This window comes from Cherax quadricarinatus, chromosome 74 (genome assembly GCF_038502225.1).
Source record: "Cherax quadricarinatus isolate ZL_2023a chromosome 74, ASM3850222v1, whole genome shotgun sequence".
In the NCBI taxonomy this organism is placed as follows: Eukaryota; Metazoa; Arthropoda; class Malacostraca; order Decapoda; family Parastacidae; genus Cherax; species Cherax quadricarinatus.
In genome coordinates this window covers 5,707,346-5,727,462 of record NC_091365.1, presented here as the reverse complement: position 1 = coordinate 5,727,462, position 20,117 = coordinate 5,707,346, and the positions used below count along the sequence as shown (strand labels likewise).

At 50.1% G+C, this 20,117-nt stretch overlaps 1 protein-coding gene across 4 annotated transcripts in view; it reads right to left on the bottom strand.

Annotated features, from left to right (window-relative positions):
- Nucleotides 1-20,117, bottom strand: part of LOC128700239 (mitotic checkpoint serine/threonine-protein kinase BUB1) — a 100,973-nt gene that overhangs the window by 16,531 nt on the left and 64,325 nt on the right. For all 4 annotated transcript variants that reach the window (XM_070100725.1, XM_070100728.1, XM_070100726.1 and 1 more), the window contains 3 exons: nucleotides 4,675-4,824; nucleotides 1,634-1,777; nucleotides 21-223 (listed from right to left, as the gene is read on the bottom strand). In XM_070100725.1, coding sequence (XP_069956826.1) covers nucleotides 21-223; nucleotides 1,634-1,777; nucleotides 4,675-4,824 — 497 coding nt within the window. The remainder of the gene's footprint in view (nucleotides 1-20; nucleotides 224-1,633; nucleotides 1,778-4,674; nucleotides 4,825-20,117) is intronic.

Sequence of the window (20,117 nt, the reverse complement as noted above, 5' to 3'; positions counted from 1 at the left end):
TAAAGTTGAAAACTACATACCCATTAACAGCATCTAGTAGAGTTCCGAATTTATGATACCGATTTGCAAGAACTGATCCATTAGAGAAGAAATATCCCCTGTTGATCCTCATGACAGAGTCAAGAATATTTTTTGCATGGGCATGCAATTTGAGACGCTGTCTTAGTTCATGGCATATGTAGAATTCCCAAGGACTAGCTGGTTTCTGCACCTTCAGAATAACCTAATCAAAAAAGAAGAATTTGATACATAACTTCAAACTCGTGTAGTTCAAAATAGGGGCGGATATCACATGCCCTGCAATGGAAAATTCACTAGGTGATTAAAGACAGATTAAGAGTTGAAGAATTAGACAATTCACCATCCAGTGGCGAAATTTGCATTGATAACGCCACTGGATGGCAAGTCTACAAATAAAGATGCCCAGGTATTGCACATGTCTAATTCTTCATCTTGTTGGCACTGTACACCATTTATGTATAGATTAAGAGTTAGTCCTATTTCTTTTCATATGATCTGGAACAAATCAGAGGTAACATGCACACAAGGAGATCATTAGTCGCAGGGAAGCATTAAAGCCACAGAAATCATTCAGAACCTAGGGGATGGGAGGCAACTGGATTCAATTCAAGCGAGGGAAAGGAGAGCTTCAATTTCCTAGATCAAGCACCCATCACCAACAAGGACAAGGAGAGAAATTGATATTTTTTTTTTTTAACACATCGGCCATCTTCCACAGAGGCAGGGTGACCCATAAAAGAAAAATACTTTCACCATCATTCACATATAATCAAGTCTTAGCAGAGGCACTCAGATAAAACAGATATCATTCTAAACAGCCAATATCCCAAACCCCTCCTTTAAGTGCAAGCATTGTACTTCCCATCTCCAGAACTCAAAGTCTGGCTAACCAGTTTCCCTGTACCTCTACAAAATATTACCTTGCTCACACTCCAACAGCTCATCAGGTCCCAAAAACCATTCAATCCTATCTAACATGCTCAAACATGCCTACTGTATTTCCAAAATCTCTTACCCCTCCCTCCATCCTTTCCTAGGACAACCCTTATCCTTCCTTCACTCTATTACAGATTTATACACCAAGTCATCCTCTTTAGCTCAATCCTCTCTAAATGACCAATTGGAAATTATATGGCTAAATAAGAATGATAAATAAGTAGAATTAAGTGAACAATGACAGTGGAACATGTCCACAAATAAGACAACTAGGATATTTCTGACCTTCCTAGCAAAGTGAAATGGGTAATTATAAACAATATTGCCAACGCATTTTAAAATAACATGTAGTAAAGAAAAACATATTGAAATATTTTAAATTAACCACTTTTCTATACCTTCTGGAAACTAATAAAAGGAAATTTTATTAATACGTATATGCTTCTAAACTGTTGTGTTCTGAGCACCTCTGCAAAAACAGTGATTATGTGTGAGTGAGGTGAAAGTGTTGATCGATGATGAAAGTATTTTCTTTTTGGGGATTTTCTTTCTTTTTGGGTCACTCTGCCTCGGTGGGAGACGGCCGACTTGTTAATAAAAAAAAAAATAAAAAAATACTACTTAAGAAAAGAGCATACCATTATGCACAGAAATTACCTATGCATTCTCTGCATACCTGCACTTCTTCATCTTCCTCATCATCATCAGTGGCTAACATTGTGACATTTAATGGATCCAATGTTGATGCCTGGAACACTCTTGCATAAGCTCCCTCACCTCTGATACGCCGAACATGGAACATCTCACTTCCCAAAGTAACCTAGAGAACATAAATCTAATATTTTACAACATAATGTAGAACACAACATTTTTTACTTACTATTAAGTTCTGGACAGCTGCTTTTTCAGAAGCAAGTGATCTTTAAGAATATCAACTTGTATTAACCCTTTGACTGTTGCAAGCCCCTTTCCAAAACTCATTCTATGTTGCAAAATTTTTGGAAAAAACAAAAAATTCTTGTGAAATGATAGAGAATCTTTTCCAAATGGTAATGACACCAAAAGTACGAAATTGGGTCGAAAACTCACAGAATTATGCTCCCACGAAGTTAGCGGCCTCGGGGACATATATGCATCGGCGATTTCGTTGACTGAGCCCTGTTTTCGGCCAATTCCATTGTTCCAGTTGACCAAACTCGTAGCTATTTCTCCATTTTTTTCTATCAGTTGAGTACAAGAAACCGTCCATTTACCGATTTGAACTACCCAATAAAGTGGTCAGAAATTGGCAATTTGGCCAATTTCACGTAAATTAAAAAAGATGCCAATTTCAAAATAGGGTCCAGAATAAACAATGTAGACATTCTTGACACTAAAATAACATATCCTCCGTTCATTAGTTATGTCTCTAGGCCCCTCCTCTATTACTATTGCTTTCCATTTTGATTTTTTACTCGTACAAAAAATACAAAATTTACTGTTATGCAGACTACTGCATTGTTGTAAAAATGGTATAAATAATATCAGTGCACTAGTGAAAGAATGTTAGACTCCTCAGTTGACGTGTATTGGATGTGTGGTGTGATTTGCTCACTCATGAACATTGGTAAAAATCGAACATTTCCGCTACTTTGAGCTCAATTTCAAGGTCGTTTTCATTGTGAAACTAATCAAAATCATCTATATTTCTGTAATATGTTTTCCATTTTATCATGCAAGACCATGAAAACGAGAATACAATGATAAATACTATACAAAAATACACCTCCAAGTAGGAGTTTTAATTAAAAAAATAAAAAGCGGTCAGTTTTTTTTTCTCATTACACACTGCGTGCTGCAGGATTTTTTTTTTTTATGTGGTGCACACTGACCACACAGACCCATTCTCTCACATGTGGGCCTACCAGTTTTCTCCTGCTTGATTTGAAGCCGCTAGAATTTATGCGTATTAATATGTCCGAAACACTGGCTCATAAGACGTATATATATATATATATGACCAAAACAGTCAAAGGGTTAAGGCCCAAATAAAAAATCACCTCATCACCCAAAATTAACCAGACAAACCTTATCGTACCACTACCAGTTTCTTAACAGCTACTCATATTGTGCTGATGAATGCTCATCCACTTACTACTTCCAAATTAGGATGCCCATTCTTTTCACCATTTTAAATAGTATTAGATTGTAATACAGTACATCATACTGTAAATTGTTCTACTGTAATACTAAATTTCATTGTTTTAAATTGTTACATTGTAATACTGTAATCTTCATTAACTAATTCAATTGTGTAAAAAGTCTCTACTAGACTTGTCAAAACCATGTAGCATCACCTAATATAATATTAAATTCTCCTGTACTCACTAACTCGTCTAATGACCATATGAACTATGTATTATTGCCTTATTATTCTTAAGTTAATCTTTAAGTCTACCCAAAATGCTTTTGGCATGTACACCCAACTATACTATATTCCTCTGTACAACCATGTAATTTGTCAAAATAAAAAATCTAAATTTAAAACTAGGAAGAGACTGAATTAGTGAAGACTTGGCATGTAAACTTAACCCAATGTTAAAAAAAAAAAAAAAAATGCATTAACCCTTTGACTGTCGCGGCCGTATATATACGTTTTACGAGGTGCCGTGTTTGACGTATATATACTCAAATTCTAGCGGCTTCAAATCAAGCAGGAGAAAGCTGGTAGGCCCACATGTGAGAGAATGGGTCTGTGTGGTCAGTGTGCACCATATAAAAAAAATCCTGGAGCACGCAGTGCATAATGAGAAAAAAAAAACTCCGACCATTTTTTTTAATTAAAATGCCGACTTTGTGGTCTATTTTCGTATAGTATTTATGGTTGTATTCTCGTTTTCTTGGTCTCATTTGATAGAATGGAAAACATATTACAGAAATAGAGGTGTTTTTGATTGATTTTACTATAAAAAGAACCTAGAAATGGAGCTCAAAGTAGGGGAAATGTTTGATTTTTGCCAATGTTCAAAAGTAAACAAATGATGCCATTGTCCAATAAATGTCCAACTAGCCATTCTAATATGCAGTCATGAATGGGTTGATGTTATTTATACAATTATTACAGCATTGCAGTAGTCTGCATAATAGTAAGTCTAATATTTTTTGTTTGAATAAAAATTCAAAATAGAAAGCAAGAGTAATATCAGAGGGGCCTGGAGACGTGACTGATGAACAAAGAAAACGTTATTTTAGAGCCTGGAATGTCTGCATTGTTCATTCTGGACCTTATTTTGAAATTGTCATATTTTTTAGTTTTCGTGAAATTGGCCAAACTGGAAATTTCTGACCACATTATTAGGTAGTTGAAATCAGTAAATGGGCAGTTTCTTGTACTCAATCGATAGAAAAAATGAAGTTCTAAAGAAATAGCTATGAGTTTGGGTGACTGGAACAATGGAATTAGCCGAAAATAGGGCTCAAAGTGGGCGAAATCGCCGATTTGTAAACAGCCCCGAGGTCGCTAACTTCGCGAGAGCATAATTCCGTCAGTTTTCCATCAAATTTCGTTTTTTTTGGTGTCATTACAATCGGGAAAAGATTCTCTATCATTTCATAAGAAAATATAATTTTTTTTTTTTTTAAATTTTGCGACACCAGGAGACACCTCAGGATTGGGGGTTGCGACAGTCAAAGGGTTAAATGATAAAATTTACATCAAGGCTGTATCTATTACCTTACCTGAATATTGGGTTTGATGAGAGGCAGAGCACCTGGGAGGCCAACAAACCCACCACGTGCTTCAACTGGTTCTCTCAAACTTGAAAGAATACTTTGTAATACTTCTTCAGCAAAGGGATTTATTTGATCTCGGAGACTAGGTTTACCACTCTGAAAGTAGATTTGCTATATTAACATTGGTTTGCATATTCAGTAAGATACAGTACATTTTGAAAAAATGAACATATCAATATATCGTGAGTGTCATACATCCACTTTGATCTCTGCTTCACAAAAATTATCTTCATTGTTTGTTTTCAGAACAATATGGGTAAAAAAATTGCCAAAATTGTAATCTTGCTTCTACAACAGACTTATTTTTTTAGACTGTAGCATTTCAAGTTTTAAGAGGGAGCATTACACCAAGTAATCACAGTTAATGTTTTCTTATGAATTCAATTTTTCCACTCTAGATGGACCAGAGATTATAAAGGATATGCTAGGATAATAGAACAGGGAAAAAAATTAATGAAGCCATTTCTCCTTATGCATTAGTCGAGTTCTAACGATACTACGAAGTTGAGATTACTTTGTTAATGATGCCAATTACAGGAAATAATTTTGATCAATATCTTCAGCATGAGAAGGAGGATTTTTAAGACACACAAAGTTTATACTACTGGATAAATATACATACTCTTCATATGATTATACAAAGTATTATCATATATGATTATACAAAGTATTATCATATATGATTATACAAAGTATTATCATATATGATTATACAAAGTATTATCATATATGATTATACAAGGTATTATCATATAAATTGTTGTACCAAACTAGCCATATCACAACCCTCAAAAGATGGTTCATGTTAACACTGGTTACGAATTCAAGCATTGTAATGCTGTAAAAAATATTAAAATGTTAGATATTCCAAACTATAAACCTATATGGGCCACAGTGCTTGAGGAATGAGAAGTAATCAAGTTGGAGCCAAAGGGATGGGTAACTCCAATTCTTTGGAACAAGAGCCCTTCACCAGCATCAAGGCACTGTGCTTCCCTTGAAAGGAAAATGTATAAACACAAAGTTTAGGTAAAGCCAGTTGTATGAGCAGCTACAATTAGGTACACCATAAAATTTCTGGATAGAAGATTTCCCAATAGACCCTTGTTTTCCTGAAAAGACAGGAATGAAATGGTTACTCTTACCTCAGTAACTGTTCTTATTTATTAAACATTTTTCTAATGTATAAAAATATTATGGTACAGAATTTGTTTTTTTTATTTCTATGGCTGTTTCAGAGTGACCAAAGGACAAACATTTGCCATTATTCATTCAATTGCTGTCTTGTTAGATAACCCTACAACTGCAACTGCAACAGCTCCACCCCTTCGTAAGAGTGCAGGCACTGTTCTTCCTATCCCCGGTATTCAAGTCCAGCAAATTGGTTTCCCCGAAATCCTTTCAGGCTCGCACCCCAACACCACGCCCATTAAAAACCATCTCTCTCCTTTCAGACCCTTAGCTTCAAATTATAGACCCTTATAGATCAACAGCTACAATGGCAGCATCAAGAGTAGCATCAGCTGCAACAGCAGCTACAGCAGCAGCAGCTACAGCAGCAGCTACAGCTACAGCAGCTACAGCAGCAGCAGCTACAGCAGCTAGAGCAGCAGCAGCTACAGCAGCTACAGCAGCTACAGCAGCAGCAGCTACAGCAGCAGCAGCTACAGCAACAGCAGCAGCAGCTACAGCAGCAGCAGCTACAGCAGCAGCAGCTACAGCAGCAGCAGCTACAGCAGCAGCAGCTACAGCAGCAGCAGCTACAGCAGCAGCTACAGCAGCAGCTACAGCAGCAGCAGCAGCAGCTACAGCAGCAACAGCAGCAGCAGCTACAGCAGCAACAGCAGCAGCAGCTACAGCAACAACAGCAGCAGCTACAGCTACAGCAGCAGCTACAGCAGCAGCTACAGCTACAGCAGCTAGAGCAGCAGCAGCTACAGCAGCTAGAGCAGCAGCAGCTACAGCAGCTAGAGCAGCAGCAGCTACAGCAGCTAGAGCAGCAGTTACAGCTACAGCAGCTAGAGCAGCAGTTACAGCTACAGCAGCTAGAGCAGCAGTTACAGCTACAGCAGCTAGAGCAGCAGTTACAGCTACAGCAGCTAGAGCAGCAGTTACAGCTACAGCAGCTAGAGCAGCAGTTACAGCTACAGCAGCTAGAGCAGCAGTTACAGCTACAGCAGCTAGAGCAGCAGTTACAGCTACAGCAGCTAGAGCAGCAGTTACAGCTACAGCAGCTAGAGCAGCAGTTACAGCTACAGCAGCAGCTACAGCAGCTAGAGCAGCAGTTACAGCTACAGCAGCTAGAGCAGCAGCTACAGCAGCTAGAGCAGCAGTTACAGCAGCTAGAGCAGCAGTTACAGCTACAGCAGCTAGAGCAGCAGCTACAGCTACAGCAGCTAGAGCAGCAGCTACAGCTACAGCAGCAGCTACAGCTACAGCAGCAGCTACAGCAGCACCTAGAGCAGCAGCAGCTACAGCAGCAGCTACAGCAGCAGCAGCCACAGCAGCAGCTACAGTAGCAGCTACAGCAGCAGCTACAGCAGCAGCAGCTGCAGCAGCTAAAGCAGCAGCAGCAGCTGCAGCAAAAGCAGCAGCAACAGCAGCAGCAGCTACAGCAGCACCTACAGCAGCAGCTACAGCAGCTATAGCAGCAGCTGCTACAGCAGCACCTGCAGCAGCTATAGCAGCAGCACCTGCAGCAGCTGCTACAGCAGCACCTGCAGCAGCTGCTACAGCAGCTCCCGATGCAGCAGCTGCTACAGCAGCTCCCGATGCAGCAGCTGCTACAGCAGCTCCCGATGCAGCAGCTGCTACAGCAGCTCCTGATGCAGCAGCTGCTACAGCAGCTATAGCAGCAGCTGCTACAGCAGCTGCTACAGCAGCTATAGCAGCAGCTGCTACAGCAGCTATAGCAGCAGCTGCTACAGCAGCTATAGCAGCAGCTGCTACAGCAGCTATAGCAGCAGCTGCTACAGCAGCTATAGCAGCAGCTGCTACAGCAGCTATAGCAGCAGCTGCTACAGCAGCTATAGCAGCAGCTGCTACAGCAGCAGCTGCTACAGCAGCTATAGCAGCAGCTGCTACAGCAGCTATAGCAGCAGCTGCTACAGCAGCTATAGCAGCAGCTGCTACAGCAGCTATAGCAGCACCTGCTACAGCAGCACCTGCTACAGCAGCACCTGCTACAGCAGCACCTGCTACAGCAGCACATGCTACAGCAGCTATAGCAGCACCTGCTACAGCAGCTATAGCAGCAGCTGCTACAGCAGCATCTGCTACAGCAGCTATAGAAGCAGCTGCTACAGCAGCACCTGCTACAGCAGCTATAGCAGCAGCTGCTACAGCAGCTATAGCAGCAGCTGCTACAGCAGCACCTGCTACAGCAGCTATAGCAGCAGCTGCTACAGCAGCACCTGCTACAGCAGCTATAGCAGCAGCTGCTACAGCAGCACCTGCTACAGCAGCTATAGCAGCAGCTGCTACAGCAGCACCTGCTACAGCAGCTATAGCAGCAGCTGCTACAGCAGCACCTGCTACAGCAGCTATAGCAGCAGCTGCTACAGCAGCACCTGCTACAGCAGCTATAGCAGCAGCTGCTACAGCAGCACCTGCTACAGCAGCTATAGCAGCAGCTGCTACAGCAGCTATAGCAGCAGCTGCTACAGCAGCTGCTACAGCAGCTATAGCAGCAGCTGCTACAGCAGCACCTGCTACAGCAGCTATAGCAGCAGCTGCTACAGCAGCACCTGCTACAGCAGCTATAGCAGCAGCTGCTACAGCAGCTATAGCAGCAGCTGCTACAGCAGCTATAGCAGCAGCTGCTACAGCAGCTATAGCAGCAGCTGCTACAGCAGCTATAGCAGCAGCTGCTACAGCAGCACCTGCTACAGCAGCTATAGCAGCAGCTGCTACAGCAGCACCTGCTACAGCAGCTATAGCAGCAGCTGCTACAGCAGCACCTGCTACAGAAGCTATACCAGCAGCTGCTACAGCAGCACCTGCAGCAGCTGCTACAGCAGCACCTGCAGCAGCTGCTACAGCAGCACCTGCAGCAGCTGCTACAGCAGCACCTGCAGCAGCTGCTACAGCAGCACCTGCAGCAGCTGCTACAGCAGCCATAGCAGCAGCTGCTACAGCAGCCATAGCAGCAGCTGCTATAGCAGCAGCTGCTACAGCAGCTGCTACAGCAGCTATACAGCAGCTATAGCAGCAGCTGCTACAGCAGCTATAGCAGCAGCTGCTACAGCAGCTATAGCAGCAGCTGCTACAGCAGCTATAGCAGCAGCTGCTACAGCAGCTATAGCAGCAGCTGCTACAGCAGCTATAGCAGCAGCTGCTACAGCAGCTATAGCAGCAGCTGCTACAGCAGCTATAGCAGCAGCTGCTACAGCAGCAGCTACAGCAGCAGCTATAGCAGCAGCTGCTACAGCAGCAGCTGCTACAGCAGCAGCTACAGCAGCAGCTATAGCAGCAGCTGCTACAGCAGCTATAGCAGCAGCTGCTACAGCAGCTATAGCAGCAGCTGCTACAGCAGCTATAGCAGCAGCTGCTACAGCAGCTATAGCAGCAGCTGCTACAGCAGCTATAGCAGCAGCTGCTACAGCAGCTATAGCAGCAGTTGCTACAGCAGCTATAGCAGCAGCTGCTACAGCAGCACCTGCTACAGCAGCACCTGCTACAGCAGCACATGCTACAGCAGCTATAGCAGCACCTGCTACAGCAGCTATAGCAGCAGCTGCTACAGCAGCACCTGCTACAGCAGCTATAGCAGCAGCTGCTACAGCAGCACCTGCTACAGCAGCTATAGCAGCAGCTGCTACAGCAGCTATAGCAGCAGCTGCTACAGCAGCACCTGCTACAGCAGCTATAGCAGCAGCACCTGCTACAGCAGCTATAGCAGCAGCTGCTACAGCAGCAGCTGCTACAGCAGCCATAGCAGCAGCTGCTACAGCAGCCATAGCAGCAGCTGCTACAGCAGCCATAGCAGCAGCTGCTACAGCAGCCATAGCAGCAGCTGCTACAGCAGCACCTGCTACAGCAGCTATAGCAGCAGCTGCTACAGCAGCACCTGCTACAGCAGCTATAGCAGCAGCTGCTACAGCAGCACCTGCTACAGCAGCTATAGCAGCAGCTGCTACAGCAGCACCTGCTACAGCAGCTATAGCAGCAGCTGCTACAGCAGCACCTGCTACAGCAGCTATAGCAGCAGCTGCTACAGCAGCACCTGCTACAGCAGCTATAGCAGCAGCTGCTACAGCAGCACCTGCTACAGCAGCTACAGCAGCAGCTAGCAGCACCTGCTACAGCAGCTACAGCAGCACCTGCTACAGCAGCTGCTACAGCAGCTATAGCAGCAGCTGCTACAGCAGCACCTGCTACAGCAGCTATAGCAGCAGCTGCTACAGCAGCACCTGCTACAGCAGCAGCTGCTACAGCAGCACCTGCTACAGCAGCTATAGCAGCAGCTGCTACAGCAGCACCTGCAGCAGCTGCTACAGCAGCTATAGCAGCAGCTGCTACAGCAGCACCTGCTACAGCAGCTATAGCAGCAGCTGCTACAGCAGCACCTGCTACAGCAGCTATAGCAGCAGCTGCTACAGCAGCACCTGCTACAGCAGCTATAGCAGCAGCTGCTACAGCAGCACCTGCTGCAGCAGCTGCTACAGCAGCTACAGCAGCTATAGCAGCAGCTGCTACAGCAGCACCTGCTACAGCAGCTATAGCAGCAGCTGCTACAGCAGCACCTGCTACAGCAGCTATAGCAGCAGCTGCTACAGCAGCACCTGCTACAGCAGCTATAGCAGCAGCTGCTACAGCAGCACCTGCTACAGCAGCTATAGCAGCAGCTGCTACAGCAGCACCTGCTACAGCAGCTATAGCAGCAGCTGCTACAGCAGCACCTGCTACAGCAGCTATAGCAGCAGCTGCTACAGCAGCACCTGCTACAGCAGCTATAGCAGCAGCTGCTACAGCAGCACCTGCTACAGCAGCTATAGCAGCAGCTGCTACAGCAGCACCTGCTACAGCAGCTATAGCAGCAGCTGCTACAGCAGCACCTGCTACAGCAGCTATAGCAGCAGCTGCTACAGCAGCACCTGCTACAGCAGCTATAGCAGCAGCTGCTACAGCAGCACCTGCTACAGCAGCTATAGCAGCAGCTGCTACAGCAGCACCTGCTACAGCAGCTATAGCAGCAGCTGCTACAGCAGCACCTGCTACAGCAGCTGCTACAGCAGCAGCTGCTACAGCAGCACCTGCTACAGCAGCTATAGCAGCAGCTGCTACAGCAGCACCTGCTACAGCAGCTATAGCAGCAGCTGCTACAGCAGCACCTGCTACAGCAGCTATAGCAGCAGCTGCTACAGCAGCACCTGCTACAGCAGCTATAGCAGCAGCTGCTACAGCAGCACCTGCTACAGCAGCTATAGCAGCAGCTGCTACAGCAGCACCTGCTACAGCAGCTATAGCAGCAGCTGCTACAGCAGCACCTGCTACAGCAGCTATAGCAGCAGCTGCTACAGCAGCACCTGCTACAGCAGCTATAGCAGCAGCTGCTACAGCAGCACCTGCTACAGCAGCTATAGCAGCAGCTGCTACAGCAGCACCTGCTACAGCAGCTATAGCAGCAGCTGCTACAGCACCTGCTACAGCAGCTATAGCAGCAGCTGCTACAGCACCTGCTACAGCAGCTATAGCAGCAGCTGCTACAGCAGCACCTGCTACAGCAGCTATAGCAGCAGCTGCTACAGCACCTGCTACAGCAGCTATAGCAGCAGCTGCTACAGCACCTGCTACAGCAGCTATAGCAGCAGCTGCTACAGCACCTGCTACAGCAGCTATAGCAGCAGCTGCTACAGCACCTGCTACAGCAGCTATAGCAGCAGCTGCTACAGCACCTGCTACAGCAGCTATAGCAGCAGCTGCTACAGCACCTGCTACAGCAGCTATAGCAGCAGCTGCTACAGCACCTGCTACAGCAGCTATAGCAGCAGCTGCTACAGCACCTGCTACAGCAGCTATAGCAGCAGCTGCTACAGCACCTGCTACAGCAGCTATAGCAGCAGCTGCTACAGCACCTGCTACAGCAGCTATAGCAGCAGCTGCTACAGCACCTGCTACAGCAGCTATAGCAGCAGCTGCTACAGCACCTGCTACAGCAGCTATAGCAGCAGCTGCTACAGCACCTGCTACAGCAGCTATAGCAGCAGCTGCTACAGCACCTGCTACAGCAGCTATAGCAGCAGCTGCTACAGCACCTGCTACAGCAGCTATAGCAGCAGCTGCTACAGCACCTGCTACAGCAGCTATAGCAGCAGCTGCTACAGCACCTGCTACAGCAGCTATAGCAGCAGCTGCTACAGCACCTGCTACAGCAGCTATAGCAGCAGCTGCTACAGCAGCACCTGCTACAGCACCTATAGCAGCAGCTGCTACAGCAGCACCTGCTACAGCACCTATAGCAGCAGCTGCTACAGCAGCACCTGCTACAGCAGCTATAGCAGCAGCTGCTACAGCAGCACCTGCTACAGCAGCTATAGCAGCAGCTGCTACAGCAGCACCTGCTACAGCAGCTATAGCAGCAGCTGCTACAGCAGCACCTGCTACAGCAGCTATAGCAGCAGCTGCTACAGCAGCACCTGCTACAGCAGCTATAGCAGCAGCTGCTACAGCAGCACCTGCTACAGCAGCTATAGCAGCAGCTGCTACAGCAGCTATAGCAGCAGCTGCTACAGCAGCACCTGCTACAGCAGCTATAGCAGCAGCTGCTACAGCAGCACCTGCTACAGCAGCTATAGCAGCAGCTGCTACAGCAGCACCTGCTACAGCAGCTATAGCAGCAGCTGCTACAGCAGCACCTGCAGCAGCTATAGCAGCAGCACCTGCAGCAGCTGCTACAGCAGCACCTGCAGCAGCTGCTACAGCAGCACCTGCAGCAGCTGCTACAGCAGCACCTGCAGCAGCTGCTACAGCAGCACCTGCAGCAGCTGCTACAGCAGCACCTGCTACAGCAGCACCTGCAGCAGCTGCTACAGCAGCACCTGCAGCAGCTGCTACAGCAGCACCTGCTACAGCAGCACCTGCAGCAGCTGCTACAGCAGCACCTGCAGCAGCTGCTACAGCAGCACCTGCAGCAGCTGCTACAGCAGCACCTGCAGCAGCTGCTACAGCAGCACCTGCAGCAGCTGCTACAGCAGCACCTGCAGCAGCTGCTACAGCAGCACCTGCAGCAGCTGCTACAGCAGCACCTGCAGCAGCTGCTACAGCAGCTATAGCAGCAGCTGCTACAGCAGCTATAGCAGCAGCTGCTACAGCAGCTATAGCAGCAGCTGCTACAGCAGCTATAGCAGCAGCTGCTACAGCAGCTATAGCAGCAGCTGCTACAGCAGCTATAGCAGCAGCTGCTACAGCAGCTATAGCAGCAGCTGCTACAGCAGCTATAGCAGCAGCTGCTACAGCAGCTATAGCAGCAGCTGCTACAGCAGCTATAGCAGCAGCTGCTACAGCAGCTATAGCAGCAGCTGCTACAGCAGCTATAGCAGCAGCTGCTACAGCAGCACCTGCTACAGCAGCACCTGCTACAGCAGCTATAGCAGCACCTGCTACAGCAGCTATAGCAGCAGCTGCTACAGCAGCTATAGCAGCAGCTGCTACAGCAGCACCTGCTACAGCAGCTACAGCAGCAGCTGCTACAGCAGCAGCTACAGCAGCTATAGCAGCAGCTGCACCTGCTACAGCAGCTATAGCAGCAGCTGCTACAGCAGCACCTGCTACAGCAGCTATAGCAGCAGCTGCTACAGCAGCACCTGCTACAGCAGCTATAGCAGCAGCTGCTACAGCAGCACCTGCTACAGCAGCTATAGCAGCAGCTGCTACAGCAGCACCTGCTACAGCAGCTATAGCAGCAGCTGCTACAGCAGCACCTGCTACAGCAGCTATAGCAGCAGCTGCTACAGCAGCACCTGCTACAGCAGCTATAGCAGCAGCTGCTACAGCAGCACCTGCTACAGCAGCTATAGCAGCAGCTGCTACAGCAGCACCTGCTACAGCAGCTATAGCAGCAGCTGCTACAGCAGCACCTGCTACAGCAGCTATAGCAGCAGCTGCTACAGCAGCACCTGCTACAGCAGCTATAGCAGCAGCTGCTACAGCAGCACCTGCTACAGCAGCTATAGCAGCAGCTGCTACAGCAGCACCTGCTACAGCAGCTATAGCAGCAGCTGCTACAGCAGCACCTGCTACAGCAGCTATAGCAGCAGCTGCTACAGCAGCACCTGCTACAGCAGCTATAGCAGCAGCTGCTACAGCAGCACCTGCTACAGCAGCTATAGCAGCAGCTGCTACAGCAGCACCTGCTACAGCAGCTATAGCAGCAGCTGCTACAGCAGCACCTGCTACAGCAGCTATAGCAGCAGCTGCTACAGCAGCACCTGCTACAGCAGCTATAGCAGCAGCTGCTACAGCAGCACCTGCTACAGCAGCTACAGCAGCACCTGCTACAGCAGCACCTGCTACAGCAGCTACAGCAGCACCTGCTACAGCAGCACCTGCTACAGCTGCTACAGCAGCACCTGCTACAGCAGCTATAGCAGCAGCTGCTACAGCAGCACCTGCTACAGCAGCTATAGCAGCAGCTGCTACAGCAGCACCTGCTACAGCAGCTATAGCAGCAGCTGCTACAGCAGCACCTGCTACAGCAGCTACAGCAGCAGCTGCTACAGCAGCACCTGCTACAGCAGCTATAGCAGCAGCTGCTACAGCAGCACCTGCTACAGCAGCTATAGCAGCAGCTGCTACAGCAGCACCTGCTACAGCAGCTATAGCAGCAGCTGCTACAGCAGCACCTGCTACAGCAGCTATAGCAGCAGCTGCTACAGCAGCACCTGCTACAGCAGCTATAGCAGCAGCTGCTACAGCAGCACCTGCTACAGCAGCTATAGCAGCAGCTGCTACAGCAGCACCTGCTACAGCAGCTATAGCAGCAGCTGCTACAGCAGCACCTGCTACAGCAGCTACAGCAGCAGCTGCTACAGCAGCACCTGCTACAGCAGCAGCTGCTACAGCAGCACCTGCTACAGCAGCTATAGCAGCAGCTGCTACAGCAGCACCTGCTACAGCAGCTACAGCAGCAGCTGCTACAGCAGCACCTGCTACAGCAGCAGCTGCTACAGCAGCACCTGCTACAGCAGCAGCTGCTACAGCAGCACCTGCTACAGCAGCAGCTGCTACAGCAGCACCTGCTACAGCAGCAGCTGCTACAGCAGCACCTGCTACAGCAGCTACAGCAGCAGCTGCTACAGCAGCACCTGCTACAGCAGCTACAGCAGCAGCTGCTACAGCAGCACCTGCTACAGCAGCTACAGCAGCAGCTACAGCAGCACCTGCTACAGCAGCTACAGCAGCAGCTGCTACAGCAGCACCTGCTACAGCAGCTACAGCAGCAGCTGCTACAGCAGCACCTGCTACAGCAGCTACAGCAGCAGCTGCTACAGCAGCACCTGCTACAGCAGCTACAGCAGCAGCTGCTACAGCAGCACCTGCTACAGCAGCTACAGCAGCAGCTGCTACAGCAGCACCTGCTACAGCAGCTACAGCAGCAGCTGCTACAGCAGCACCTGCTACAGCAGCTACAGCAGCAGCTGCTACAGCAGCACCTGCTACAGCAGCTACAGCAGCAGCTGCTACAGCAGCACCTGCTACAGCAGCTACAGCAGCAGCTGCTACAGCAGCACCTGCTACAGCAGCTACAGCAGCAGCTGCTACAGCAGCACCTGCTACAGCAGCTACAGCAGCAGCTGCTACAGCAGCACCTGCTACAGCAGCTACAGCAGCAGCTGCTACAGCAGCACCTGCTACAGCAGCTACAGCAGCAGCTGCTACAGCAGCACCTGCTACAGCAGCTACAGCAGCAGCTGCTACAGCAGCACCTGCTACAGCAGCTACAGCAGCAGCTGCTACAGCAGCACCTGCTACAGCAGCTACAGCAGCAGCTGCTACAGCAGCACCTGCTACAGCAGCTACAGCAGCAGCTGCTACAGCAGCACCTGCTACAGCAGCTACAGCAGCAGCTGCTACAGCAGCACCTGCTACAGCAGCTACAGCAGCAGCTGCTACAGCAGCACCTGCTACAGCAGCTACAGCAGCAGCTGCTACAGCAGCACCTGCTACAGCAGCTACAGCAGCAGCTGCTACAGCAGCACCTGCTACAGCAGCTACAGCAGCAGCTGCTACAGCAGCACCTGCTACAGCAGCTACAGCAGCAGCTGCTACAGCAGCACCTGCTACAGCAGCTACAGCAGCAGCTGCTACAGCAGCACCTGCTACAGCAGCTACAGCAGCAGCTGCTACAGCAGCACCTGCTACAGCAGCTACAGCAGCAGCTGCTACAGCAGCACCTGCTACAGCAGCTACAGCAGCAGCTGCTACAGCAGCACCTGCTACAGCAGCTACAGCAGCAGCTGCTACAGCAGCACCTGCTACAGCAGCTACAGCAGCAGCTGCTACAGCAGCACCTGCTACAGCAGCTACAGCAGCACCTGCTACAGCAGCACCTGCTACAGCAGCTATAGCAGCACCTGCTACAGCAGCACCTGCTACAGCAGCTATAGCAGCACCTGCTACAGCAGCACCTGCTACAGCAGCTATAGCAGCAGCTGCTACAGCAGCTACAGCAGCAGCTGCTACAGCAGCTACAGCAGCAGCTGCTACAGCAGCACCTGCTACAGCAGCTACAGCAGCAGCTGCTACAGCAGCACCTGCTACAGCAGCTACAGCAGCAGCTGCTACAGCAGCACCTGCTACAGCAGCAGCTGCTACAGCAGCACCTGCTACAGCAGCAGCTGCTACAGCAGCACCTGCTACAGCAGCAGCTGCTACAGCAGCACCTGCTACAGCAGCAGCTGCTACAGCAGCACCTGCTACAGCAGCAGCTGCTACAGCAGCACCTGCTACAGCAGCTATAGCAGCAGCTGCTACAGCACCTGCTACAGCAGCACCTGCTACAGCAGCTGCTACAGCAGCACCTGCTACAGCAGCTATAGCAGCAGCTGCTACAGCAGCACCTGCTACAGCAGCTATAGCAGCAGCTGCTACAGCAGCACCTGCTACAGCAGCTATAGCAGCAGCTGCTACAGCAGCAGCTATAGCAGCAGCTGCTACAGCAGCACCTGCTACAGCAGCTATAGCAGCAGCTGCTACAGCAGCACCTGCTACAGCAGCTATAGCAGCAGCTGCTACAGCAGCACCTGCTACAGCAGCTATAGCAGCAGCTGCTACAGCAGCACCTGCTACAGCAGCTATAGCAGCAGCTGCTACAGCAGCACCTGCTACAGCAGCTATAGCAGCAGCTGCTACAGCAGCACCTGCTACAGCAGCTATAGCAGCAGCTGCTACAGCAGCACCTGCTACAGCAGCTATAGCAGCAGCTGCTACAGCAGCACCTGCTACAGCAGCTATAGCAGCAGCTGCTACAGCAGCACCTGCTACAGCAGCTATAGCAGCAGCTGCTACAGCAGCACCTGCTACAGCAGCTATAGCAGCAGCTGCTACAGCAGCACCTGCTACAGCAGCTATAGCAGCAGCTGCTACAGCAGCACCTGCTACAGCAGCTATAGCAGCAGCTGCTACAGCAGCACCTGCTACAGCAGCTATAGCAGCAGCTGCTACAGCAGCACCTGCTACAGCAGCTATAGCAGCAGCTGCTACAGCAGCACCTGCTACAGCAGCTATAGCAGCAGCTGCTACAGCAGCACCTGCTACAGCAGCTATAGCAGCAGCTGCTACAGCAGCACCTGCTACAGCAGCTATAGCAGCAGCTGCTACAGCAGCACCTGCTACAGCAGCTATAGCAGCAGCTGCTACAGCAGCACCTGCTACAGCAGCTATAGCAGCAGCTGCTACAGCAGCACCTGCTACAGCAGCTATAGCAGCAGCTGCTACAGCAGCACCTGCTACAGCAGCTATAGCAGCAGCTGCTACAGCAGCACCTGCTACAGCAGCTATAGCAGCAGCTGCTACAGCAGCACCTGCTACAGCAGCTATAGCAGCAGCTGCTACAGCAGCACCTGCTACAGCAGCTATAGCAGCAGCTGCTACAGCAGCACCTGCTACAGCAGCTATAGCAGCAGCTGCTACAGCACCTGCTACAGCAGCACCTGCTACAGCACCTGCTACAGCAGCTATAGCAGCAGCTGCTACAGCAGCACCTGCTACAGCAGCTATAGCAGCAGCTGCTACAGCAGCACCTGCTACAGCAGCTATAGCAGCAGCTGCTACAGCAGCACCTGCTACAGCAGCTATAGCAGCAGCTGCTACAGCAGCACCTGCTACAGCAGCTGCTACAGCAGCACGCTGCTACAGCTGCTACAGCAGCTATAGCAGCAGCTGCTACAGCAGCACCTGCTACAGCAGCTATAGCAGCAGCTGCTACAGCAGCACCTGCTACAGCAGCTATAGCAGCAGCTGCTACAGCAGCACCTGCTACAGCAGCTATAGCAGCAGCTGCTACAGCAGCACCTGCTACAGCAGCTATAGCAGCAGCTGCTACAGCAGCACCTGCTACAGCAGCTATAGCAGCAGCTGCTACAGCAGCACCTGCTACAGCAGCTATAGCAGCAGCTGCTACAGCAGCACCTGCTACAGCAGCTATAGCAGCAGCTGCTACAGCAGCACCTGCTACAGCAGCTATAGCAGCAGCTGCTACAGCAGCACCTGCTACAGCAGCTATAGCAGCAGCTGCTACAGCAGCACCTGCTACAGCAGCTATAGCAGCAGCTGCTACAGCAGCACCTGCTACAGCAGCTATAGCAGCAGCTGCTACAGCAGCACCTGCTACAGCAGCTATAGCAGCAGCTGCTACAGCAGCACCTGCTACAGCAGCTATAGCAGCAGCTGCTACAGCAGCACCTGCTACAGCAGCTATAGCAGCAGCTGCTACAGCAGCACCTGCTACAGCAGCTATAGCAGCAGCTGCTACAGCAGCACCTGCTACAGCAGCTATAGCAGCAGCTGCTACAGCAGCACCTGCTACAGCAGCTATAGCAGCAGCTGCTACAGCAGCACCTGCTACAGCAGCACCTGCTACAGCAGCTATAGCAGCAGCTGCTACAGCAGCACCTGCTACAGCAGCTATAGCAGCAGCTGCTACAGCAGCACCTGCTACAGCAGCTATAGCAGCAGCTGCTACAGCAGCTATAGCAGCAGCTGCTACAGCAGCTATAGCAGCAGCTGCTACAGCAGCACCTGCTACAGCAGCTATAGCAGCAGCTGCTACAGCAGCACCTGCTACAGCAGCTATAGCAGCAGCTGCTACAGCAGCACCTGCTACAGCAGCTATAGCAGCAGCTGCTACAGCAGCACCTGCTACAGCAGCTATAGCAGCAGCTGCTACAGCAGCACCTGCTACAGCAGCTATAGCAGCAGCTGCTACAGCAGCACCTGCTACAGCAGCTATAGCAGCAGCTGCTACAGCAGCACCTGCTACAGCAGCTATAGCAGCAGCTGCTACAGCAGCACCTGCTACAGCAGCTATAGCAGCAGCTGCTACAGCAGCACCTGCTACAGCAGCTATAGCAGCAGCTGCTACAGCAGCACCTGCTACAGCAGCTATAGCAGCAGCTGCTACAGCAGCACCTGCTACAGCAGCTATAGCAGCAGCTGCTACAGCAGCACCTGCTACAGCAGCTATAGCAGCAGCTGCTACAGCAGCACCTGCTACAGCAGCACCTGCTACAGCAGCTATAGCAGCAGCTGCTACAGCAGCACCTGCTACAGCTATAGCAGCAGCTGCTACAGCAGCACCTGCTACAGCTATAGCAGCAGCTGCTACAGCAGCACCTGCTACAGCTATAGCAGCAGCTGCTACAGCAGCACCTGCTACAGCAGCTATAGCAGCAGCTGCTACAGCAGCACCTGCTACAGCAGCTATAGCAGCAGCTGCTACAGCAGCACCTGCTACAGCAGCTATAGCAGCAGCTGCTACAGCAGCACCTGCTACAGCAGCTATAGCAGCAGCTGCTACAGCAGCACCTGCTACAGCAGCTATAGCAGCAGCTGCTACAGCAGCACCTGCTACAGCAGCTATAGCAGCAGCTGCTACAGCAGCACCTGCTACAGCAGCTATAGCAGCAGCTGCTACAGCAGCACCTGCTACAGCAGCTATAGCAGCAGCTGCTACAGCAGCACCTGCTACAGCAGCTATAGCAGCAGCTGCTACAGCAGCACCTGCTACAGCAGCTATAGCAGCAGCTGCTACAGCAGCACCTGCTACAGCAGCTATAGCAGCAGCTGCTACAGCAGCACCTGCTACAGCAGCTATAGCAGCAGCTGCTACAGCAGCACCTGCTACAGCAGCTATAGCAGCAGCTGCTACAGCAGCACCTGCTACAGCAGCT